The 26,121-nt window shown below is 43.6% G+C and overlaps 1 protein-coding gene across 2 annotated transcripts in view; it reads left to right on the top strand.

Annotated features, from left to right (window-relative positions):
• The window catches only part of MERTK (MER proto-oncogene, tyrosine kinase), a 76,796-nt gene that overhangs the window by 31,640 nt on the left and 19,035 nt on the right, over positions 1 to 26,121 (top strand). The window contains exons 7-13 of one of the 2 annotated variants that reach the window (XM_053313507.1): positions 2,068 to 2,251; positions 4,180 to 4,331; positions 12,109 to 12,259; positions 13,922 to 14,045; positions 22,386 to 22,471; positions 23,559 to 23,654; positions 25,492 to 25,572. In XM_053313507.1, coding sequence (XP_053169482.1) covers positions 2,068 to 2,251; positions 4,180 to 4,331; positions 12,109 to 12,259; positions 13,922 to 14,045; positions 22,386 to 22,471; positions 23,559 to 23,654; positions 25,492 to 25,572 — 874 coding nt within the window. Of the gene's footprint in view, positions 1 to 2,067; positions 2,252 to 4,179; positions 4,332 to 12,108; positions 12,260 to 13,888; positions 14,046 to 22,385; positions 22,472 to 23,558; positions 23,655 to 25,491; positions 25,573 to 26,121 lie in introns of both variants that reach the window. The other variant, XM_053313499.1, reaches the window with a different exon arrangement.

The following is a 26,121-nucleotide window of genomic DNA, read 5'->3' as shown; positions in this document are numbered from 1 at the left end:
GAAACTAAAAATAAATTTGGATAAAGCTATTTGATTTTCGATAAGAGTAAACAGGACAGGAAAAACCAAAGTCAGCTTGGATGATGGATCCAGAAGGAGGAAGGTCACAAAAAGAGTGACAAAATAGGGGACGGAAGTCCCCAGAACAAGTTAAGGCCAACCAATGTAAACATGGCCCATGGGGTTTCTTCCTGACTTGTTTATTCACCAGTGTAAATACACATACAGCATTTTGTTTAATGCTGAAGCTTGGTGTGCTTTTTTGCCTGCTGATATTGAGAAATCCTCCAGAAGGTGGTTGCTTTATAAGTGTGCTATTTTTGGTTTGGTTTGGTTTAGTTTTGTTTTCCATCTCTGAGTGAGGGGGAGAGGAAATTTAAAATATTGTGAGAAGTGGAAATGTTAGCCCAAGAGTGGGCATTGTGTTCAGTACTTGATGCTGAATAGAAAAAAAAGTATATCTGAGGGCTACAGAGTATCTGTCAATGATAGATTGATTAAGTGCCGTCAAGTCGGTGTTGATTCTTAGCGACCACAGAGATAGATTCTCTCCAGGATGATCTGTCTTCAACGTGGCCTTTGAGGTCTCTCAGTGGTGCATTCATTGCTGTCGTAATCAAGTCCATCCACCTTGCTGCTGGTCGTCCTCTTCTTCTCTTTCCTTCAACTTTCCCTAGCATTATGGACTTCTCAAGGGAGCTGGATCTTTGCATAATGTGTCTAACGTATGATAATTTGAGCCTGATCATTTGTGCCTCGAGTGAGAATTCTGGATTGATTTGTTCTATGATCCATTTGTTTGTTTTCCTGGCTGTCCATGGTATCCTCAAAAGCCCCCCCTCCCAGCATTAATTAGAAGTGTCAAAAGCAACTGTCAATTATAGTTGCATGTAAATAAATCTATTTGGACAGCACCTGCAATATTTGCATGTATATCCCTTGAGCAGTCATGACTCAGAAATCTAGAGAGAACTGAAAAGTATAAAGGATTTTATCTACTTCTAACTTCCTTGTGTCTCCTTACTGAGCACTTCAGCCACCATCATTTCCAACCTCCCTAGACAATTTCAGATGGTCTAGATTCCTAGATTAAAGAAAGGTGGGGATTCTTGTGATTGTAACAAGGAATTCACAAGTGTGTATGTTGCCCACCTCTGTGTTTTCATATGCTTCAAGGATTTTGAGAGGCTTTTCATATCCTTTATTCTGGTAGTGAATCCTTAAAAAACCCCAAACACATGAAGTTTAAGTTCAGAAGGATGCCTACCATGTTAAGCCAGTTTCAAACCTGTTTAATGTATAGGTCCCAACTTGGGCATCCAAGGAATTGTAGTTCTGTACAAGCGGTAAGCGATTTCTGATTTAAAACTGTCAGTACCCTCACAAAAGTACAAACCCCAGGGTTCCAGATCAGTTTACACTTATAACATTGATATATTGAAAAGAGATGTTGGCCTACTGGGAGCCCTAATGTCAATTTGCTTAGTGACTGTTCTGCACAATAAATGTCTTTATAATCCTGTGGTTATATATGTGTCAAACTATATCTTGTACTTTAAGAAGCCGACCCAGAATTCACTGAAAAGGCTTATCTTTTAATTGAGCTTCCCACATTTGACAGTCTCATTTAATCTGGATTCTTTTGAACGTATTCTTTTTTTTCTTCCTTCAGGAGGAGGAATTTTAGTGTTGCAGGTTGTAATTTCTAGCTATTCATCTCTATATAATGGGGCTTTAATTTGATGTGGGTGCTGATTAGCTTAAATTCAGAACACTCTGAAGAGGATGTTGGAATCTATATCTCTTCTAGAGATTTGTATTTTCAGTGTGACTCTTGATGGCTGGTTGAAGGAACAGTACTACTGAGCAAATGCTGAGTGTCCTTTCCTGGCACTTGTCTGTCATAGTTAACTTCTGTGATTCTGGGGCTAGGGGACAGGGCTTCATAGCAAGCTCTTCACCTCCCTTCTTGCAAACTGATAAAAGCTGTTATGCTGTTTAATGTGCTTGTAGTGTTGGAATTCCTTACTCAATAATCTTTGCTCAACAATTTGATTTTTGTTATAGGTGAAGGATGCTATTCCACCAAGTAATGCTTCTGTTATGAATTTTAACACTTCCACGCCCCCTCATCTGTATCATATTCAGAATCTGCAACCTATGAAGGATTATGAAATCCGTGTTTCTTGCATGAATGAAGTAGGCTGGTCTGGCTTCAGCCCTTGGATTAGGGCCAGGACAACAGAAGGAGGTAAAGAAACAAAAATCAACCCAGTATAGTATCAATCAATGATGTAGTTATATTATTTTTGTTGCATTTGGATCTACTCTAAACAGATCAGATGGACCTCCCTGTATTTTCCTCATCACAACAACCCTGTGAATTAGGTTAGGCTGTATGAGTCATCCCCTGGTGGCGCAGTGGTAAAACTGCTGCCCTGTAACCAGAAGGTTGCAAGTTCAATCCTGACCAGGGGCTCAAGGTTGACTCAGCCTTCCATCCTTCCAAGGTCGGTAAAATGAGTACCCAGAATGTTGGGGGCAATATGCTGAAATCATTGTAAACCGCTTAGAGAGCTCCGGCTATAGAGCGGTATATAAATGTAAGTGCTATTGCTATTGCTATTGCTATCCAAGGTGATCCTGTGAACTTCATATCTGAGCAGAGATTTGAACCCAGGTTTCCTCAGTCCAAATCCAACATTATGCGCAATACAAGCTATATTGGCTTACTGGAGTGGTTCTTCTAGAGTTCTGTCCTATTTTTATGGTATTAAATTCAAGCAGGGTCCAATCATACTTTCAGATATGATGATATATATTGCAAATGACATAGTTTACATTATGTATCCAGTACAAATACATAGTTTGTATTGCAAATGACATCGTTTGCACCATATGACAACTTCAGACCTTTCCAGGCAATTCTTTTGATTCCCAATAATTTCACAGTTGTTGTTGCGCAGGATCCAAATCAAGGTAGTTCTTCTACTGTGGAAAAATTTCATATTTCTGTCACTCAACCTGCACTATTTTCCCACTGGGAAAATGAGATCTATCTACCTAGTAGGGCTAATCTACTCAGTTGGGATAATGTTTAGTGTGTGGGATATAATTGTGAAGCTGTCATGGGTGTAGAGGTAAAAGAGATTGGGAAAACTTAGAGATGCAATTTGCACCCCCAAACTGGATGTCCAGTTAGCTTTTGAGAGATCCTAGCAGCAGGGATATTCTTGACTAACGAGCAGAAGGTTGCTGGTTCAAATCCCCACTGGTACTATGTCGGGCAGCAGCGATACAGGAAGATGCTAGAAGGCATCATCTCAAACTGCGTGGGATGAGGCAATGGTGAACCCCTCCTGTATTCTACCAAAGAAAACCACAGGGCTCTGTGGGCACCAGGAGTCGACAGCACACTTTACCTTTACTACTGATACCACATAGAGCTAACAGAGAGGCTGGAAACCATGTTGAGATAAAAGTGAAACTACCTTTTATTTCCCATCACCACAGCCTCTAGGCTACTAGCATAATGCCATCTACTACTCATACAGCTAGCATTGCAACAGTACTTAGTCCCTAGTGCTTAAATATCAAACACCACCATGGGCATCTGTTGAATAGTGCCAGTATCGACAATGATAATTACCAATACACCTCCACCTCCCTTCCAGTTCATATGTCTGTTCTATTTTGTAAACCTCTAGTAGATGAGTGTTCAACTGAATGGATGCGTTTATCACTCAAGCATGGGAATGCTCCTTAGCCCTTTAAAGATAATTAAAAGCAAACTCAGGAAACAGCAGAAAAGACTGTTACACCCCACTGTGCCTCATCAGCTTGTGATCTGTGTGCTTTTATAGTTGTTCCTTCAATGCTCTACCCTCTCCTTCGACAGCATTGCAGCATTCATCTTCCTTTATTTCAAAAAATAGGGAAGCTCGTGACAATCATCCCTCTTCCTTCTGTTTTTGTTTGGGAGTGAGCACTTTGGGACAGTGAGAGTTGGGAGAGGGCACAGAGCTGTACTTACTTTGCAATTAAGACTCACCTCCCTTTCTTTCATTTTTTCTTCTGTGTTATATTACTTTTTAAAAAGCTACATATTTATCTGATCCCTTGCCATAGCCAAAGGATTAATCAGTCTTTTCTGTTGGATTCTGTGTTCTTCTTTTAAAGCTCCATCTGCTCCACCTGGGAACGTCTCTATATCAATCAATGAGTCCAGCTCTTCCGTAATAATCACATGGACCCAACCCCCATCTGGACTCATGAATGGTGAACTTCAAGGCTACCACATATCCCATGTCTGGCAGAATGGTAAAGTGTCTGTAAGTATGGAAACATGGATAATTGTGGCAAAAATGGTTGCCCAAAGAAAAGGGCTGGCCTCTTTCTGTTTCCAAGTTGAATGATTTAGAATGTTAGCATTTCAAGTGTATTTACAATGTCTGCATCTCTGGGTGGTTTTGACAGGTGACAAAGAACCATAGAGTTGGAAGGGACTTTGTAGGTCAGCCAGCCCAGGGATTCCCAGCCTTGCATCCCTGGAGGGGAAGGCCATTGTGGCTGGGGATGACGGGAGCTGTAATCCAACAATATCTGGAGATCCAGAGTTGGGAACCCCAAATCTAGTCCAACCTCCTGCTCGATTCAGGGAAAAATATGGGATACTGTTTCTTGTTAAGGGCCTAACTAGACATGATGAGAACAGTTCTGTCTGTTTAAAACAGAACTGCCTCAGACATGTGAACAGGAGGAGGAGGAGGAGGAGGAGGAGGAGGAGGAGGAGGAAAAGGCCTGAGTTCAAAAGCAGAAGGGATATGTGGGCAAGGAGTGCAGAGCCCCTCTCCTGCCCTGAGTCCCTTTTTCCTGGCTGAGATCACTTGAGCTTGGCTAAGAAGAGAAGCAAGCTGTGGGCAGAAGGAGGGTTCCATACTCCTCACCCCCTGTTTCTTTCCCTTTGAAAACCAGACCTTCGCCCATCTTTCTACATGCTTGGGACAGTTCTGTGTTTAAATGCATGGAGCTGCTACTATGGCAACTAGTTTGCCCCTAAGACCCCTGGCTTTTTTTGTTCTTGTCTAAAGTAGGCAGCCCTGGAAAATTCCCTAAGGATCCATTTTCTGTCTTGGAAACTCTGATAGGGACAGCACGGATACAACGGGCCCAATTAGGTGTATGCCGTGTTATTATTGACTCGCTGCATTAGCTGAAGCAAATTTCCCCTCAGTCAGCACCATCTAAATCACTTTACGTATGATTAATGGTAATTTGGTTCCCTCTTTAACCAGAGTTTTAACCAGCTTATAATTCTGGTGTGAAATCTTAGAGAGCCTATCTGGCTAGTGTTAGCTTTAGGGATGTGCACGACCAGTTCGGGCAGCCATCGTCAGGGCAGGGAGCAGCTCCCTTAAAAAAAACAGGTGAGGAGCTCCTTACCTGCTCGCCCGCCACCCTGCTGCTTTTCTGGCAGCACCACCCGCTCTCCAAAAGGCCACATGCAGCTGCAATGCTGTTCCCTGCAGCCTCCGCATGGCCTCTTGGAGAGCGGTCAGTGGCACCAGGAAAGCGGCAGAGCAGCAGGTAATCCGGTCAGGAGCTCCTCCCCTGCTTTTTAAGGGAACCACTCCCTGCCCTACCGAGCTGGTTCAAACACCAGCACCCAAGCCAGCTCCGCACTTCCCTAGTTAGCCATGGTATCGTCAGTGCTAACATATTCCTGAAGATGGGATTTGCTGCAGGGAGCAACCAGGCAAGAGACTCTGGGAAGGAGCAATTGCTCCTGCAGCCGGGCCTGGATGCTGAACTGCAGTTAAGAGACTGGGGTGGTTGGCTCTGCTCTGGCCACACTCTGCATTCAGTCCATATCCTCACCCTTGAGAGGGGAATTGGACTTGGAATCTTTGGCTCCTTGTTCTTGAAGGGAACATTTGGAAAGAGCCTGTGACCTAATCCTCTGAAGCCTTTTGTGTGTGCTTTTGTGGCTGTGCTTTTCACTGCTCAATGGAAAGCCAGTTGAATTTCGAGACCTTGCTGAACTGGGAATCTTGCTCAAAGTGAAGCTCGCGTATCCCTCCCAGCCTCTGAATCAGCACTCGATTGAGAACAGCGCAAGTCTTTGCTGATGTGCTCAGTGCTCCCTGTGTCCAAAAATAATGAGTTACACAACAGCTGCGAAACAAACAGTCTTATGGGGAAGCAAAAAGAGAAGCTGGCACTTGTGACTGAACTGTGTTCCTAAACCAGTCCTGCTTCATCACTTAGGTTGGTTAACGGGATTATTCCCCCAGTGGATTTTATTTATTTAGGTTGCCTTTTGAGGCACTGAAAAGAAATTGTGCAGTTTAATGTTTTACATTTTCTACAGAAAAAAGGGGACACCCTCTCTCCCCCTGCCCCGGTAGGACATTGAATGTTCTGTTCCCTTTTCCTACAGCATTTTTAGGCTTTAGAAATCATACCACCCAAACACACAGAGTCAGTAAAGCAATATTGTGATCTTGTGACTTGTCTGGCAGGAATGCTAACTCATCAACTTCTGTTGCAGACAACACTTCACTTTGCTGATCCCGGAAGAAGGAAATGCATCTGCATTTCCAGCTTCCCAGTAAAATTATTACATGGATGCAGTTCATATTTTATTTGGTCTTGTTACTATGTAGAGGTCATAAAATGTACTTCACTCTTTGTTTACCCTTCCCAAGTTAGATGGAAAATCAGCTGCCATTCAAGCTGAAAGTTCTTAATGAAGCCATAAAGGACAAAGGTTTTCTAACAAAAGGAGAGGATGATAGGTCTCTGCTGACCATTTAAGTAAAACGTAGACATGTGCATTAGCTACAGCAGATGTGGGGTTCCTACTCATAATTAAGAGATTGGGATTGATCTACTTGGGATTACACATTCCTTCACCCAATTTTCTCTTCTCTTTCCGGAGTGATATCCTGCTGGCCTTGGCAAATTTTCTGTTCTAGGATTAAAGTTTTCTAGGAGCCAGCCCCGAAATCTAGGAGCCAGATAGTGGACATTGCACAAAATTACCAGACTTAGTGACCGGCATTATGGAAGGGAAGGGTAAATGGGCTTCTCCTTATCCCCTTTATGCATATAATACTTAGAAGAGCAACATGGCTGCCTGGGACAAAGATTGTATTAAAACAAGTGGTTTCCAACCAGGGGCCCTCCAGATGTTGCTGAACTACATCTCCCAGCATCCATAGCTACAGTTCATTGTGGCTGTGGATACTGGGAGTTGGAGTTTAGCAACTTCTGAAGGACCCCATGTTGAGGACCACTGTATTAAATAAATTTGCCTCTGAATAGCTTAGCCTAGGCACCATGATTCAGTTTCTAGGCATCATGGCTCCCTAGCACCTGGGATTTGTCAAGCCCTGCTGCACCCTGGATTTGCTAACCAGTTTCAACCTCTGATTTCAAGCCCTGGTTTGGATGGAATCTTGGTTATTGTTAACTGTGGTTCATGTTCGTCTCACCAAAATGCTTAATTGGGATTAAGGCTGGACAAGATAATTCACTCTTGACATGACGGGGGAGACACTGTGGGTGAAAGAGCACATGGTTTGTACCTGGTCTCTTTAATTTTTGTGAACAGATGGGGAGTTGTTACATTTGCAGAGTTTTAGGAGGTGGTGGTATAGTTTCAGGGCTAAAGTCCTTTAACTAATTAACCTGCACTATTAATTGATTGAGGCAAGCAATGATTATTTCCACACTGATTCACCTTGCAGAGCTCCTTGCTCTTCCTAGTGGAAATGCAGTCACAATCCTGGTCTTCTCTGTTTCCTTCTTCTTCATTTTCTGGCTTGTGTACACATGTAAAGTGTTTTATCTCTTTAAAAAAACAAAACTGCCCCTAACAACAACCTTGTGAAGTAGATCACTGTGAAGCCCATTTCATAGATGGGGAACTGAGACTTTGAAGTTACATAAGAACAGCCCTGCTGGATCAGGACCAAGGCCTATCTAGTCCAGCATTCTGTTTCACACAGTGGAATTTCACCAGATGCCTCTGAGGAGCCCACAGGCAAGAGGTGAGGGCATTCCCCCTTTCCTTTTGTTGCTCCGCTGCAACTGGTATTGAGAGGCATCCTGCCTCTGAGGCTGGAGGTGACCCACAGCCACCAGACTAGTAGCCATTGATAGTCTTGTCCTCCCTGAATTTGTCTAAGCCCTTGTCTAATACTCCTTGTGAGTCTTAAAATTCCTAACCTTCAGTTTCATGGGATGACTCCTGGTTCTAGTGTTGTGTGTATAAGGGCATTATAATATTGGCATTTTTATTTTCAGTCCCCTTCCTAATGATTCCTAGCATGGAATTAGATTTTTTCACAGCTGCCATGCACTGAGATGACACTTTCAATGAGCTGTCCACCACAACCCCAAGATCTCTCTCCTGGTCAGTCACCGACAGCTCAGATCCCATCAGTGTATATGTGAAGCTGGGGTTCTTTGCCCCAGTATGCATCACTTTACACTTGCTTATATTGAACCGCATTTGCCATTTTGTTGCCCACTCCCCCTAGTTTGGAGAGCTCTTTCTGCATCCGCTCTCAATCTATTTTGGATTCCACTACCCTAAATAGTTTAGCGTCATCTGCAAATTTGGCCACTTCGCTGCTTACCCCAACTTCTAGCTCATTTATGAACAAGTTAAAGAGCACTGTCCCAGTACCTGTCCCTGGGGAACCCCACTCCATAAATATCCTTTGCACATAAAAAACTAGCACATCAGGAAGAAAGATCCCAGCTCAGCCTGCTCCTTGCATACTAATTTTCTACTTATTTAAGGTAGTGTTTAAACATGGCATTTCTTACCAGCAGTCTGTAGTAGTACACCCCATTCTATGGCTTTACAACCTCATTCTGGACTGATTCATGCAGTACTCCAGACTGGCTCCTTAAATGCACGGGGGAGAAGCATGGGTGTACGTGTCTCCCCCACTCAACCTGCACATCAGCACACCATTGCCAAATTGCCTGTGTGGAGAATTTGAATTAAAACTGCACATTGAGGAGTGATTAAGATGAACGAACCACTTACCTGCACCATTAGATGCTAGTGCACCTGGGAGAGACTCTCGTACCCCTGCTGTTCTCCCAAATGTTGAAGGGACTGACTCAAGAGTGTCATCCAAAATGCCCTTTTGCTGGTTAAAATATTTAGTCTCTGCCAGAAGTGCATGAATGAAGTGCAATATTGTGATGGCACAGGATAGACATTAGCTTAAGTGTGGTTTAGGTAATGTGGACATTTATTTGAATTAATTCATAATTTGGAGAGCATAGGAAGGTACTTTCTACCACATCAGAGTGTTGGCCCATCTAGCTCAGTATTATCAACAGAGACTGGTAGCGGGTCTCCAAGGTTTCAGGCAAGAATCTCTCCCAGACCTACCTAGAGGTGCTTCCAGGGATTGAACCTGGGGCCTTCTACATGCAAATCCACTCAGCTATGGCCCCATCTCCTTAAGAGGGCACAGGGGTGGCCCTTCCATGAGGCAAGCTAAGGCGTTTGCCTCAGGCAGCAGATTATTGGCGCACCAGCGAGGTAAACAAGATTCCCTTCTGTTTCATGCTTTTGAAGTGGGGAAAGGGGAGGAGGGGGAAGCATTGGGTGGGCATCTTGCCTCAGGCACGCAGAAGCCTTGAGCCACCACAGAGTTGTGTAATGGTTAAAATGTTGGGGCTAGGGAGACTTGGGTTCAAATCCCTATCCATTAAGCTCACTCTGTGCCTATGGCCTGTCTCTGCCTCATAGGGGGACTGTGAGGATCAGGGCAGAGGAGAACCATGTACACAGGCCTGAGCAGGATAACATGTAATATATAAATATTATTTTTTTATTTATATGTGCATGTATATGTGTAATATAGAAATATTATATATTTGTCCACCTTGAGGGTAGGATAAAAACATAATACAAACATGTAATGTGTGCCGTCAAGTCGATTTCGACTCCTGGCACCCACAGAGCCCTGTGGTTTTCTTTCAGTAGACTACAGGAAGAGATTAACATTGCCATCTCCCTCGCATTATGAGATGATGCCTTTCAGCATCTTCCTATATTGCTGCTGCCCGATATAGTACCAGCGGGGATTTGAACTGGCAGCCTTCTGCTTGTTAGTCAAGCATTTCCCCACTGCACCACTTAAGGCGACAATACATACATATAATCAATTAAAAACAAAGTATTTCTCAAGAGGCAATCCATAACACACATCTCACATTTAAAGGTCTGTTTCACCACCACCGTCTTGATTTCCCCCATTTTAACCCATGGCATTTTAACCCTCCTTTGTAACAACTCTGCTATACCCCCAAATGCCAGCTTGATGTGTGGCTTTAAAAAAAGAAAAGAAAAAGGTTCAGCCCTAATAGTTTTATTACTGTGCCGCGGGCTTGGTTCCTGTTTACGCTGAATTTTTATACTGGCTGAGTCAGCTGAAGTTCTACGTCTTTAGCACATTGCCCTACTAAGCTGCTGAACATTACATGCCAACCTGACAGCTGCTGTGTGTGTCACAGAAAGGTCTTTTTCTTTTTTCTGTTTTTGGTGGCAATTCACTAGGAAGCATTACCCAAGTTTCTTACAGCTGTTTAGCTGACTCATTAGAAGTCCAGGAAATAACAGTGAATTTATGGGAAAGGGAATCTCTTGTTTTTAAACGCTCATGGCATTGAGCAGATCTGACATGGTAGGGCTATCAGCTTAGATATGTCTGATTGGGATGACGCTGTGTTAGTTCAGCTTGCTGAACAATTTGTGTTGGTGCTGCCAGATGGCAAGAGGTCAAATCTCCCAATGCCGATTTCCTCTTTGGAGGAATTTCTAGCTACAAGGATGGTATCCAAGACTGAGAAGAATATAACTGGCATGTCCCTTCTCCTCTTATATGTATAACCAAATACCACCACTGTTAAAGGCAGGGGTCTCAAACAGAGGCCCTCCTGCAGATGTTGGACTACAACTCCCATCATCCCTAGTCCCAATGGCCAGTAGCCAGGGGTGATGGAAGTTGTAGCCAACATCTGCAGGAGGGCCACAGTTTGTAAGCCACATTCTCTGTCTGTTGGTTCTGAGATATTTAGCAGGGAGAGAACAACTGTCCCTATCCAACGCCATTACAGTATCCCTCCAGTGGCTTTTGCTGGTGTCCATCTTATATTTCATTTTAGATTGTGAACCTTTGTGGGACAGGAAACTGACATATTTATTTTTCATTTTTCGATGTTTACTGCTTTGAGAACTTTTGTTGAAAAGTTGTATATAAATATTCGTAGTAGTCCTGGTAGTAGTAGCTTAAGGGAATTACTAGTTGTCTGAATAAATATTCTTGTTGATGGTAGCACTGCTTTAAATTAAACAAAGGTGGTTTTCAGATCATTAATTAGAATAGCTTCATGCTTATTGATACTGGTACTGAGTCAATTATTCACAAGCAAAGATTTTCCATGTGTGATGAGAGCTGTTAAGAGCCCCATAGTATTCCTCAACCCCCTTACCTTTAGTAATCTCAACCAATCAAGGATCACATAGCCAGTATTTGTGAGTAGAAACAGATTTGAAACCATTCCTGTGGCTTTGTGTAGTCGAACAAAAACAAGCTGAGCATAGGAAGAAAAAGAAAAGTATTTTGCAAACTGTCCACGTCTTCTGCTTTCCCATAGCACTCAGCTTTTTAATTTTTTGTTTTGCTTTGATTTTCGGCTTTGTCAGTCAGAGAGCAGATTTGTGATGACTAGGTCTGATGGTCAACAGCAGGCAGCTTGTTCAACTGAATTAAATTGAAGTTGAGTTCTCACTTCAGAAGTCAGAGTTCAAAAAGAAATACTGTATGTGTCAGCTACTTAATTGTTCCCATCCAGTTCTTGAAGAACTATCATTCTCTGTAAACAGGCTGTTGTCCTCTTGGCATCAATTCCTGCTGATTACTATAGGCAAGCAAGCATGAAATGTCATCTGGAAATCTGTCAGACGGGGATAAATCTTGGGTTTTCTGCTGATTATTTCATGGGTCTAAAAGAAAGGTTTTTCCCACCAGTTCTCCAGAGTTGGGTTTTCATTTCTTCTTTTTCTTTCCACAGAATCTGTCTTCTGACATCAGCAAAGATACCAATGCCATCCACATTCATTTTGTGGCCACTAATTCCAGTTGCATTGTGCGAATAGCAGCAGTCACAAATGGAGGAGTTGGGCCGTTCAGTGATCCAGTGGAAGTTTTTATTCCAGGAAACAGTAAGTCAGAATAAGGTAGTGATGTGGGTTATGGTTGGGAGCCAGATTAATTCAGAAGTTGGAAGGGGCCATCTAGTCCAAACTCCTACTCTGAAGCAAAGCAGTGAAGGGCCATAGCATGGCAACAGAACATAAGAACAGCCCTGCTGGATAAGGCCCAAGGCTTATCTAGTCCAGCATCCTGTTTCCTACATGGCCCACCTGATGCCTCTGGGAAGCCCACATAAAAGAGATGAGTGTATGCCCTCTCTCCTGCTGTTGCTCCGCTGTAACTGGGATTCAGAGGCATCTGAATAGAACACCTGTTTCACATATAAAGTCATTGGTTCAGTATCTGGTGTAAGAGTCTTATGTTGGGGATTCAGCTCTGGGAGGCATTGGCTCTTAGCCAACAGGACCTGCATCTCCAACACGTAGGACCTTGGAGATCTTAGGGCCAACAGGTTTAATGAGAGAGCCACTTTGTGGGGATAGAGGGCAATGGTCCCAGATTCCCAGCCTGCAAAGTGGACTGAGAAAGTTTTCTTGCTACAGCTACCATCTGGAGATCAGGGGGAAATTTCAGGATCTCACAACATGCTCCGTAGGAGTGTGTGCACTGTAGGGAACTCTGGTTTTCATTTAACTGACAATGGCATGATAATGAGAACAAATCCACTCAATCCAGAGGGAAATTCATAGGAGAAGAAATCTGGATGCATCTTCAACCCTGATTGTGTTGTGCAGAAATAAACATAGTCCCTCCTATAATACGTATTCAGTAATAAATCTTGCCACAAGTGTGTAGCTTGTGGCAAGCCATTCACTTTTAGCAAGATCACTAAACCACTCCAACTCCATGGGTATTCTCATCCATTGTTACTCAGCTCACAGAAATAGGCCACTTTTATACGGCAATAAAGTGCGAGATATCCAAAGCTTTTGTGAAAGTTCCAAGTGTGATCTTATTCCTGGTACACACCGTGCAGGAAGCTTCCGTGCTACTTCCTAAGTACAATGTTGCCCTCTGTGCACATGCTGAGTAGGGACCCCACGTGATGTTTGCAGCATCACCTGCCGGACAACTCATGCATTCCGAAAAGAAGCCACCCTTTCTCCCAGTTGCTTCAAAAGTAGTAATGAAAAAGGATGGGTTCTTTTCAGAATGCAAGAGCTGGCCAGTAGTCTTCTACGAAGATTGTGTGAAGTCCTTGCTCCGTGTGTGTACAGAGGGTAAGATGGCAGTAAGAAGGAGTGGAAGCTTGAAGCAGTGTGTATGGGGCGAATAAGATTGCCCTTGGAACTTGTGTGAAAGCTTTGAATAACCCATACTTTATTGCCACATGGAAGTGCCCATAGACTATTTGCAGGAACAGTTGTTTGTGGGGGTTAGCTGGCTGATAGAACATATGGCCTGGCTCACAAAGTTGACTGCGACACTTCCAGGAATGACTGAATCAAGAGATGCTGGAATGCAATCTGATCACATCTTAGAACATTCTAAGTTAGTTCAGAATAAGGAAAACATCAATTCGGGCCAACTTTAGCATGCAAAAAGTGTTCATGTGAATCTGGCTTTAAGCAACTCAACCCCAGAGCTTTGTGAAGATGGCTGTCCCCTTTTCCCTGTAACGTTTCTTATTGTCCTAGGCCTTATATCCACTGCACCTTCTTCAACTCCAGAATCTGGAAACAAAGATTCATTTACGATTGTCCTTGGATTTATATGTGGAATTGTTGCCGTTGGGTTAATACTGTACGTGTCTGTGATTATCAGAAAAAGATTGACGGAGGAGACCAAGTTTGGGTAAGTTACATAAACAAAGGCAAACTACTGATAATCTGAGCTCAAAAGTAGACTTCTAGAGACCCACCCATGCAAGGCAATTGGCTTTAATTCAGGGTTTTGATTGTAGGAGGATTCACTGCTTCCCAAAAAGAATTATTGTAGTTTTGAAATGAATGTCCATCATCCATTTTCAGCCAGATGAATTGCATGCACCTAGGATATGCACAACCTGTGCCAAAAGCAACTTATGAAGCTTATTCCAAAGAAAACCATCAGGTCAGCTACACTTCTGTTCTGCTTGTCATTAACTGATAGGCTTAATGTTGAAAGTAAAACAAAAGTGCCCCTATATAAGTGGAGTTTAGTGGCTTCCCTCTGCTCTGTTTTCTGGCTCAAAATTTGGCCTCTGAAGTGTCTATTTGCAGCAAATAGCCACTGCATTGTAGATTTTCAGCAGCAAAGAGGCTACAGAGGAGAGGTTAATCTGCGCAATCCTGCATGCTGTGGTTCTGAGCTGGGTTGGGAGGCCTGCATTTTTTTTTCACATCAAAGGGGACCTTCTGGCTTACTTCTGGTGTTGATTCTCTCAGTTAAGCTCATCTTTAGTGTAATTTGGCCAGTATAATAGTCGTCGTGGTTTACTGATCCTGGCTTCAAAGTCAGGCTTGGCCCAACGTGTAGTCAGTGCCCTTTATTTTCCATCTGTGAAATGGGAATAATAATAATGCAGCTGACAGGGCTATATAAATAAGATCTGCAGGTTATAAAGTACTTTGAATACAAAGCGTTTTATAAGAACAATCCCACCAAGTGCTGTCAAGCCTCATTGATCCCAATGGGAGACTAAGCATTCTTTCCCTTTGAAAGCAATAAGATTTGATCCAACCAAAAGCTGGCTTGATGATGCCCCCATATGTATTAGAAGAGGACATAGAGAAGGAATTCGTGTAATCATGAGATCTGGATAATAGAAATTCTGCTGTGTAACCCTTTTGTAAGGCATGATTCATTCGGGCATATGATTGTAAACATCTTTTTCACTTCTAAATCTCTTAATTGTCTTTTATATTTTTACTGCAAAATACACAACAAAGTCTCTTTAAACTTTGGATCCAACAGGACTTTCTGGGAACAGTCTAACCCCATTCCCAACCATTTATTGGCAATTTACAGGATGTTACGGATTCATAGCAATGAGTTGGACTTAAAGGTTTTGTGGTTGCCATCGAGCAAAAATGGGTCCCCTTTGGCCAGGACCTGTCACATTTGACTGCAACCCTCTCATCAGTTTAGTGGCTACCACCCTCAATATGTAGCATAGTCATGCCATAGAACCTAGCATAAATACTATTAGTAATGTAATGGCCTCCACCAAGCCAATAGGGCAGTTCATGCAATGAAGACTAGGATAGGAGAAGGCTCCTGCCCTCGTCCAGGAGCTGTGTGTACTCCAGTTTGCCAGTCATCTGTCAGTTACAGCCAATGTCAGAGCTGCCATCCCTGATCGTGGGCTCAGCAGCACCTTGGTTGGGGGGACTCCCTCCTAGCCAGCAGCTGTACCCAGGTGCTGAATGAGGTAGGACAGAAAACCCTCCGACCCAGCTGCCACTGATCCCATGATCAGGGACGGCGCCTCCAACCTTGTTTTGAACTGACAGATGATCAGCAATATGGAGCCCCTCAGGGCTTCATATTGCCTCTGATGTTGTTTAACATCTACACAAAGCCGCTGGGAGAGATCATCAGATTTGGTGCAGGGTGTTATCTGTATGCTGATGACACCCAAATCTATTTCTCCATGTCAGCCTCTTCAGGAGAAGGCATAACCTCCCTAAATGCCTGCCTGGAGGCGGTGATGGGCTGGATGAGGGATAACAAGCTGAGGCTGAATCCCGATAAGATGGAGGTACTTATTGTGCGGGGTCGAAACTTGGGAGATACAGGTGAAACTCGGAAAATTAGAATATCGTGCAAAAGTCCATTAATTTCAGTAATGCAAATTAAAAGGTGAAACTGATATATGAGACAGACGCATTACATGCAAAGCGAGATAAGTCAAGCCTTAATTTGTTATAATTGTGATGATCATGGCGTACAGTTCATGAAAACCCCAAATCTACAATCTCAGAAAATTAGAATATTACATGGAACCAAGAAGACAAGGATTGAAGAACAGAACAATATCGGACCTCTGAAAAGTATACAGTGTACTGTGCTTGATTGGCCAGCAAACTCGCCTGACCTGACCCCATAGAGAATCTATGGGGCACTGCCAAGAGAAGGATGAGAGACATGAGACCAAACAATGCAGAATTGCTGAAGGCCGCTAATGAAGCATCCTGGTCTTCCATAATACCTCATCAGTGCCACAGGCTGATAGCATCCATGCCACGCCGCATTGAGGCAGTAATTGCTGCAAAAGGGGCCCAAACCAAGTACTGAATACATATGCATGCTTATACTTTCCAGAGGTCCGATATTGTTCTATTCTTCAATCCTTGTCTTCTTGGTTCCATGTAATATTCTAATTTTCTGGGATTGTGGATTTGGGGTTTCATGAGCTGTACGCCATGATCATCACAATGATAACAAATTAAGGCTTGACTTATCTCGCTTTGCATGTAATGCGTCTGTCTCATATATCAGTTTCACCTTTTAATTTGCATTACTGAAATTAATGGACTTTTGCACGATATTCTAATTTTCCGAGTTTCACCTGTAATTTTGATCTGCCAATTCTGGATGGGGTCACACTCCCCCAGAAGGAACAGGTACAGAGACAGGGGCTGTTTCCCCAGGTTGAGGCGATGGCCAGAGGTCCTTTTTATCAGCTTCGGCTGATACACCAGCTGCTTCCGTTTCTTGAGATGAATGACCTCAGAATTGTGGTACATATGCTGGTAACCTCCAGATTGGATTTCTGCAATATGCTCTATGTGGGGCTGCCTCTGTGCATAGTCTGGAAACTGCAGTCGGTACAGAATGTGGCAGCCAGGTTGCTCTCTGGGTCATCTCGGAGAGAACATATTACTCCTGTGTTGAAAGAGCGACTGTAGCTGCCAATAAGTTTCTGAGAAAAATGCAAGGTGCTGGTAATTACCTATAAAGCCCTAAACAGCTTAGACCCTGGGTTTTTAAAAGAATGTCTTCTTCACCATGATCCCCATTGCCCGCTGAGATTTTCTGGAGAGGTACGTCTATGGTTGCCACTGGCTCGTCCCTGGTGGGCCCCTGGTGGCGCAGTGGTAAAACTGCCGCCCTGTAACCAGAAGGTTACAAGTTTGATCCTGACCAGGGGCTCAAGGTTGACTCAGCCTTCCATCCTTCCGAGGTCGGTAAAATGAGTACCCAGAATGTTGGGGGGCAATATGCTAAAATCATTGTAAACTGCTTAGAGAGCTCCGGCTATAAAGCGGTATATAAATGTAAGTGCTATTGCTATTGCTATTGCTACTCGGGGACAGGTCTTCTTCGTTGCTGCCCCTGGTCTTTGGAATGCGCTCCTTGTTGAAATAAGAGCCTCCCCATCTCTGGCAACTTTTAAAAAGGCACTGAAGACATACTTGTTCACCCAGGCTTTTAAATAGATTTATAGTTTTAATACTTTTAATGTTGAGTTTTAAATGATCTTAATGTTAATGATTTTAATGTTTATATGATTTTAATTGTAAACCACCCAGAGATGCAAGTTTTGGGTGGTAAAGAAATATGTTAAATAGTAAATGGAAGGGCACACATCTCCTGAACTAGAATAGGAGGCATCTCCTAGCCTATTCTTCATTGTGTGAACTATCCTACTATGTAGTAGAGAATGTAGTGGTCACTGCCCCAGTATGTAGTACAGTAATGCTGTAGAAAGATATTTAGAATGACCTGCTGTAGGCTTGGGGTAGGAGTGGGAAGTAGGGATGTGCCTGGATCGGTCCGGAGGCCATTCTAAAGGCCTCCGGACCGGTCCGGACCTGGGTTGTTGGGTTCGGGTGGGGAGGTTGCTTTAAGAGCGGGGGGAGGGTTTACTTACCCCTCCCGCCGCTTTCCTGCTCTGGCGCCCGTAATTTTAGTAGTAATTGGGGCGGCAGGATACCTCCCTGCTGCCCCTTCCCCGCTTTCGCTATGAAAAGCTCCCAGGAGTCCTCTGCGTGCGCGCGCATGTCACAGAGACATGAAGTGCACGCATGTTGTGCGCGCGTGCAGAGGACTCCTGGGAGCTCTTCATAGCGAAAGCGGGGAAGGGGCAGCAGGGAGGTATCCAGCCGCCCCAATTACTACTAAAATTACGGGCGCCAGAGCAGGAAAGCGGCGGGAGGGGTAAGTAAACCCTCCCCCCGCTCTTAAAGCAACCCCCCACCCCAGTGCCGGACCGCAGTTTGGCGGTTCCGTGCACACCCCTAGTGGGAAGAGATTGCCGCATGGTATCCTAGTGATCAAAAGACCCCTTGTGCAAAAAGAAAGCTAAGCCTAGCCTGAGAAACTTGAGTCTTTTTTGTTTTACTGCTGACTTCTTAAAACTGGGGGAGCATTGATTTGTAGTACTCATTTCTATATACCTTGTGATCTTTTTAAATATTGTGCATTGCCTTTTAATACATTTGCTTATAGAAAAGTGATTTCTCATTAAATACATGGATGAAATACATTTTCTTCTGCCTATACCAGGGATCCAGAGCTGGCTGTGCTACTGCATGTTGTGCTTCTGCAACTAAGACAGAGACCCAGAACTTGGTCTAGTCTGTAAAAAGGAAGGCTTTTCGTGATGTGTTGCTATATGCCCCAAATAATTTCATGGACGTCAATATCTAGACATGTGGCCGTAAACAGCAGGTGCAGAGGACTAACTTCTGAGTATCCCCATATCTTAGCACACAGTGAGATGCTGACCCCCTGGCCTCTCCTAGGTTCTCTGTGTGTGGCAGCCAAAAAATATGGTGAGCAGGGAATTAAGAGGCCACTGCTGCTGAGCAAGGCATGAAGAGAAGGGGAATCCACCACCCTTACAGCTGGATATCATGAGGTTTTCTGCAAGTAACCCAGATAACCTGATAAGGCTTGCTGTGGTTCTTGCATAATTTATACAATGTTTATTTTCTGGAAAGGGGAACTATTCCCCCCCCCCTTAAAAAAAAAGGGATTTGAAAGAAAGAAATATAACCGTTTACAGGCCAAACATGGAAGCACAAAACTGGAAACAAAAGTGCTATAAGACTAGGGGATTGCTTGTATTCGGTGCTGCTGCAATATCTGTTTCCTCTCCCTCCAGTAACTTACTTTTTGAGATCTCTTCCCTTAGTTTTGGAAGTGTGGAAGGGAAGCATTGGAACAACAGAGGAACTGAGAGCTGCCCAAGGTTGAGTGGGTGGGGTACTTTAAATATCCCAGCACAGCAACATAACAAGGCCTTGTTCACTCAGTGTAGAAGCAAGTCCCTCAAGGTGACCTGAGCTGGATATTTTGCTTAGGCGTTTGTTGTCAGTGCTGAAAGGAGTTACTGACTTGTGGCAGCAGTTAGGAAGTGTTAAGACACATGCTTAGTTGACAGGGCTCTGCTCAGGTCTCACTGTTGCCCTACATTAACTGAGAATGCTCCTTAAAACATGTCCAGGATTGCCTCTGATGTTTAACTTGTGGACTGAGAGGAGAGCTGGTCTTGTGGTAGCAAGCATGACTTGTCCCCATAGCTAAGCAGGGTCTGCCCTGGTTGCATCTGAATGGGAGACTTGATGTGTGAGCATGGCAAGATATTCTCCTCAGGGGATGAAGCCGCACTGGGAAGAGCAGAAGGTTTCGAGTTCCCTCTCTGGTGTCTCCAAGATAGGACTGAGAGAGATTCCTGCCTGCAACGTTGGAGAAGCCACTGCCAGTCTGTGAAGACAATACTGAGTTAGATAGACCAATGGTCTGACTCAGTATATGGCAGCTTCCTATGTTTCTATGACTGCTTAACCAATTTGAACCAGATTTGGTAGAGTGTCACATTGGGACATCTCAGTGGTGTAGTTTGTAATGATGTCATCCACCCTGATCCAAGATGGCGGATGCATGACCGCTTGAGGCACAAGAGGACTAACTTGTGGACCACCTAATTGATTTGAACCAAACTTGTTACAGGTATAGGGACACACAGGGACAGCTCAAGGGCATAGTTTGTAATTGTGTCATCCACCCTGATTCAAGATGGCTGACACGTGAACATTTGAGGTGCAAGTGAGAACTGATTTGGATCAAATTTGGTAAAGTTGTAGGCACACATAAGGACACCTCAGTTTGTGATGACATCATCCACCCCAATTCAATATGGTGGACACATTTTAGGCACAAGTGGGCTAACCTGTGAACTACCTAACTGATTTGGACCAAATTTAGTCCAGTTGTAGGGATAGTGAAAGGAAAGTAGGCAGATTAGGTCTTACTGGAACTAATCTAAATCTTGAACTATTCTTATTCTAAAGTAAGTCTGTCATTTGCTCCTGCATTATGTGAGGATTGTTTTATACCATCAACAAAGGCCCATTGTAACTCAGTTCATATAACTCATTCCCTTGTGACCCTGTACAATTAAGTCCCAAAGAACTGATCTTTACTTTTAAAAACTAGAATAACCAGCTGTTACGAGCATACTGAATTTTTTAGCCTACTTTCCAGTAAGCTTATGAGATCACCCGGCATTCCGTGAGTGTGTGTGTGTGTCCATCCCTATGTGTTTGTGTCCCACCCATCAACTTTGCAATGCCTGGACCAATATGAACCAAATTGGGTACAGTTGTAGGGATACTTAGGGACACCTCAGCAGCATCGTTTGTGATGACATCATCCACCCCATTTCAGGATAGTGGATGTGTAAATGTTTGAGACGCAAGTGGACTAACTTGTGAACTGCCTAACCAATTTGAACCAAATTTGCTACATCTGTAGGTACACATAGGGATGCCTCAATAGTGATGATGTCACCATTGTGATGATGTCATCCACCCCGGTTCAAGATGGTGGACATGAACGTTTGAGGTGCAAGTGGGCTAACTTGTGAACTGCCTAACTGATCTAGACCAACTTTAGTGCAGTTGTAGGGATAGTGAAAGGAAATTAGGCACATTAGTTCTCACTAGAACAATTTGGTTTTTCCCCATAGCACACTTCTGAGAATTTGGCTGTGCTGAAATCTTGATGCAAAAAGGGTATTGTTCTTGTTTCTTCACACTTATGCAACAATCTATGGGGCACTTCTTCCTCTGTTGGAATGACCTTAGTTACTGTAGATTGCCATATTTAAATGTAAACATGGCCTTTAGAAGCATAATTCTCTAGTCAAGAAGTGCAATCTATGTTGCATGCATTTTTGCTGGAACTCCAGTCAGTCATCAATGCCGTATTAAAGATGCTTTATGTAATTATCTCAGTACTTTTCACTATCCCTTGTAAGGCGGGTTAGTATTATTATTCCATGTTGCAAATGGGAGGCTAGCAGATAGTACCTTCTTTAGTGCGTTTGTCAGAGAGGACAGATTTGAATTGGGGACATTTGCAGGTCGGTGACTGAGCTGCACTAATGCTTTGATGTTGCACTAGCTTTTAACAAAGCAATTTATTGGGTCCAGCTGTAAGTGAAACCTGTTACCTGATTTTCCAAACCTCAATAGATCAATGCACCTGTATATTATTTCAGACAGCAAAGATCCCAGGACCCAACAGGTCCACCACAACAGTTGGAGTCTGGAGATCACTTTTGACATCGTAAACTTAGATATTTTGAAATGTGGGTCTTTTGTGTTCTGTTTGCTTGTCTAGGGTATTTTTTTTATACTAGAGGAAGTAGTGGAGCTGATCCTTCAGAGTTGACTGGGTACACTGATGCTCTAGATGCTGATCTCAGCTCAGCTTACAGTTCAGAAGCACAGTTTCTCTTTGAAACCTTGGAATTCTAAATCATGAAGGGAGAAGAAAATAGCGCATGGAAGTGAAAGTTCATAGGTTTTACATGGTTGCTATTAATGTACACCATTATGGGAATAGGAAATGAATAACTAGCCTAGGTGAAGTAATATCCCTCCACCCCCATAGTCAAGTGACTCAACATTTCCTTTATAGACAAGTGTAGTTTACTGAGTGCATACTGAGATCCGCTCCTGGAAACAAGTATATCGTGTAACACAAGGAGAGGAAAAATGAAACACGACGAGGAATGCTGGAATTTCCTTTTCTTTTGCATTGTTTTTTGCACTGCAAGTCAAACATCTGTCCATGACAACTCCCTAGTGAGAAAGTAACTTGTGTTTTTTTGCAGCTGCAGCCTCCATGTTTTGTGACAAATTCAAATTTACAGGAACAATATTATGGCAGCACTGAAATGTATTTCTGCCCCATTAGGTACGCTTTCAGCAGTGATGAGTCAGAGTTGGCCGTAAACTACAAAGCAAAGAAGTCCTACTGCCGCAGAGCTGTTGAACTGACGTGTAAGTCTGAGCTTTGTCACTACAACTGTTTAAAACACACTCGCACACAATGCCACTGGGATGACCAAAAGATTCAGTGGAACAAAACGATAATCCTGTTGGAAGAAAGCAACAGGAATTCATATGTATTGGGTTTTTTTTTTTAATTAGCAAAGAGTTTGCACTTAGTGTATTTGTTATGTTGACCATTTGCCAAAACAAAGTTGGTCCGATTTGATACTGGAATATAAGAGTCAATGAGTGTCAGCTGGCTGATATGATTGGCAACTGAGTGTCAATCAACCCTTCCATTCCAGCTTCGCATCCACTACCTTCCATCCTATTTTCAGAGATGGTTAACTTCCATCCCAGGTTACTATCCCGAGTTAGTGCAGTCTCTTTTAATCAAATCGAATGGCAGGAGAACATTTCTTTCCTGGGAAACTATCAGAGCTGAGCCATAGCTAGCCAGCCAGCAGAAATCAGAGCCAGACTCAGAAAATATGATTTTTGCCCAGGCAAAGCTCCAGCCTGAACAAGAATCTTTGATAGCATTTCCTGGTGAGGAGAGGCAAAAGCCAGCCTGAGTGGGTGGAGTCATCCCTGTACCCATAACTGCCTATGTCAAGAGTTCTCACTTAGGTTATCAGATATTGTTGGACTACAACTCCCTTCAGCCATTGTGGCTGGGGATGATGGGAGCTGTAGTCCAACAACTTATGGGAACCTGTTTGAGAACCCCTGGCCGAAGGAAACACCTGCAGCATTGATGGAGCAGCTGTGCAAAGAGCTGTATGTACCTATTGTTAGCCCTGGCACTCTCTGGCAGAAGCATAAAGAATCCTTCCTGATGATGATGGAGAGGTTTGAATCCCTTGAAGCAAACCAAAGAGTACAGCCCTCCAAGCTGAGGTTCTGTTTGTCCTTCCTATTCCTCTGCAGGGCCTGCCCTGACTGTAGCACTTGTGAGACAGAGGGGTCCTGGGTGCTACATAACAGTACTGAATAAAACATGTGCAAACTCTTTGGTCACAGTCTGTTTTTAAACATCACTTATGGGTAAGTCTCAGGCATGCAACCCAAAGTGCTTGCTCTGTCTCTCTTATAGTGGGCAGTCTTGGTGTGAGTGAGGAGCTGCAGGAGAAACTTCAGGATGTTGTGGTTGTCAGGAACAACCTGGCTCTGGGGAAGATCTTGGGAGAGGGTAAGTAGCACACATCCCTTCCACATCCCAGGTCTGAGCAAGCCCAGTTGCTCCCCCAACTAGCAGGAGTGAGCTTCTACTTGACTCCTTCTGGGCAAGGTGCAAGCTAGCTCCTTGTGGCCTCCATTAGACCAAACCTACTTCCTGTGGAACCACATTTATTTATTTATTTATTTTTAATATATATTTATATCCCGTTCCTCCAGTGCAATACTGCTCAGGGTGGCTCAAAACCACAGTGGTGCCCACCTCAAACTCAAGCAAGTTCCAGAGCGTGCTGGAACCATTAGATGAAGAACGGGGAAGAGTCCTGTGGCACCTTGAAGAGGAACACATTTATCGTGCTGTGGGCCAGAGGCCAGATGCAGGAAGATGCCCTGCTTTTTGTATCTCAGGCTCACAAAAACTTATGTTCAATCATTGTGTTGGCTTTTATGGTTCCAGAGCCTTTATGGGTCCAACGAGTTAACCTTTATGGTTCATTTTTGCTACAACGGACAAACACAATTGCCCATCTCAGTTAAGAACTTCACCTCCATAGAATATAGGACACTCCAGACATAACCAGCCTACTTTAAGCTCTTAACTCCCAACGTGGTTAGGAGATATAGCTCATTGGTAGAGTACCGGCTTTGCATGCAGAAGGTTTCACATTCAGTCCCTGGCATCTCCAGATACGACTAGGAAAGGCTTCTGTCCGAAACCCTAGAGAGCAGCTGCCAGTCAGTGTAGACCAGGGATTCTCAACGTTGGGTCCCCAGGTGTTATTGGACTTCAACTCCCATAATTCCCAACCAAAGGCCACTGGGGCAGGGGATTATGGGAGTTGAAGTCCAATAATAGCTGGAGACCCAACATTGAGAACCCCTGGTTTAGACAGTACTGAGCCTGGCAGACTAATGGTCTGACCCCGTATAAAGCAGCTTAATATGTTCAACACTTCAAGCCAATTTATAGTAATTAAATGAGCCCCTGGTGGCGCAGTGGTAAAACTGCCACCCTGTAACCAGAAGGTTACAAGTTCGATCCTGACCAGGGGCTCAAGGTTGACTCAGCCTTCCATCCTTCCGAGGTCGGTAAAATGAGTACCCAGAATGTTGGGGGGCAATATGCTAAATCATTGTAAACCGCTTAGAGAGCTTCCAGCTATAGAGCGGTATATAAATGTAAGTGCTATTGCTATTGCTAAAAGAAAGTTTTGTGGGGAATGCTACAAGAGGAATAAGGGAAAATGAAACTGAGATCTTCTTTAAAAAGAAACAAAATCATATTGAGGGTTTTTTCCAGAACTACAAGGTTACTTCCTGATTTGCTGACATGAAACAAGCTACATCCTTTATCGGTTTCCAGTGCTGCCCACTGCCCAGCATTAGAGCCTCTAGATCAAAGACCTCCATTTCTTGCAAATGAATAATATTATCCCAGGAGAGTCATACTGGTGCCCTTCCTCCCCTAGATTGTTCCATGGGCCTCTTTTTGTTCTCTGACGGAGGACGTTTCCACTGGCCTAGTTTGATTAGTTTCTCGTAAGTGATGGGGGGATTCAAAAGCCTTCCTCCCCCCTGCAAATCAAAGCCTTCCTCTCACCTGCAAAAAACACTGGCAGTTTTTAGTGGTTTTCCCCATGTGGGCTCCGAAATTGGAAGTGAGCATAACGGGGCCAGGGTGGGGGGAGGGAAACAGTCTCATGTGAGAGATCAGTATGCTGGCAAGAATCAGTGAACATGCGAAGGGTGAAGACTTTTCAGTGTGTGTGATGCCAGAGTCCCTTTCCAAGTGAAGCTACTGTGGTGGGTCTGTGATGGGACAAACACAGATTATTTCTTCCTTTATCCAGGAGAGTTTGGATCAGTCATGGAAGGAAATCTCAGCAATCCTGATGGAACCACTCAGAAAGTAGCTGTGAAAACCATGAAGTGTAAGTAGCAGCAGATTTTGCTAATGCTGAAAGAAACGTTCAGAAGTATCTCGCTACATAAATAGCTGGACAGCCCTCGGCTTCTCTACGGGGTACAGATCCCCCACCACAAACAGTTGAGAAGCTCCCTGCTTATTTTACTGAATGTCCCCCTGCCAAACCTAATAACCCATATCTTCAATCCCCAAAACATATCTTTCTCCCTCCCTCCCTCCAAAAAGTGCCTTTCCTCTTTTCCCAAAAAATTGAAGTGAAGAGTTGCTTCCTCAGGCTTTCCCTCTGTATGCAGCCCTCCTTTTCCACAAAGAATTGTAGAAAATTCTTTTGGATTGGAATCCTGGCAAGTACATGGAGAGAGAAAATGTTTGCTCTTACCTCCGAGAGCTGAAGGGGGAAAGAAAATATTTCCTGACTGTGCAGAGGATAAAAGAAGAAAAACGTATTTTATGCAGGAGAATTAAATTTATTTTATTCTTAAATATGAAAATAAACATGTTGGATATTTAAGAATAAAACCTATAAAATCTATTAGCTGACATCCTCACTAGC

This window comes from Hemicordylus capensis, chromosome 1 (genome assembly GCF_027244095.1).
Source record: "Hemicordylus capensis ecotype Gifberg chromosome 1, rHemCap1.1.pri, whole genome shotgun sequence".
Taxonomy (NCBI): Eukaryota; Metazoa; Chordata; class Lepidosauria; order Squamata; family Cordylidae; genus Hemicordylus; species Hemicordylus capensis.
Note: the sequence above shows the minus strand (reverse complement) of the source record. Positions and strands in the feature narration are given on the sequence as shown.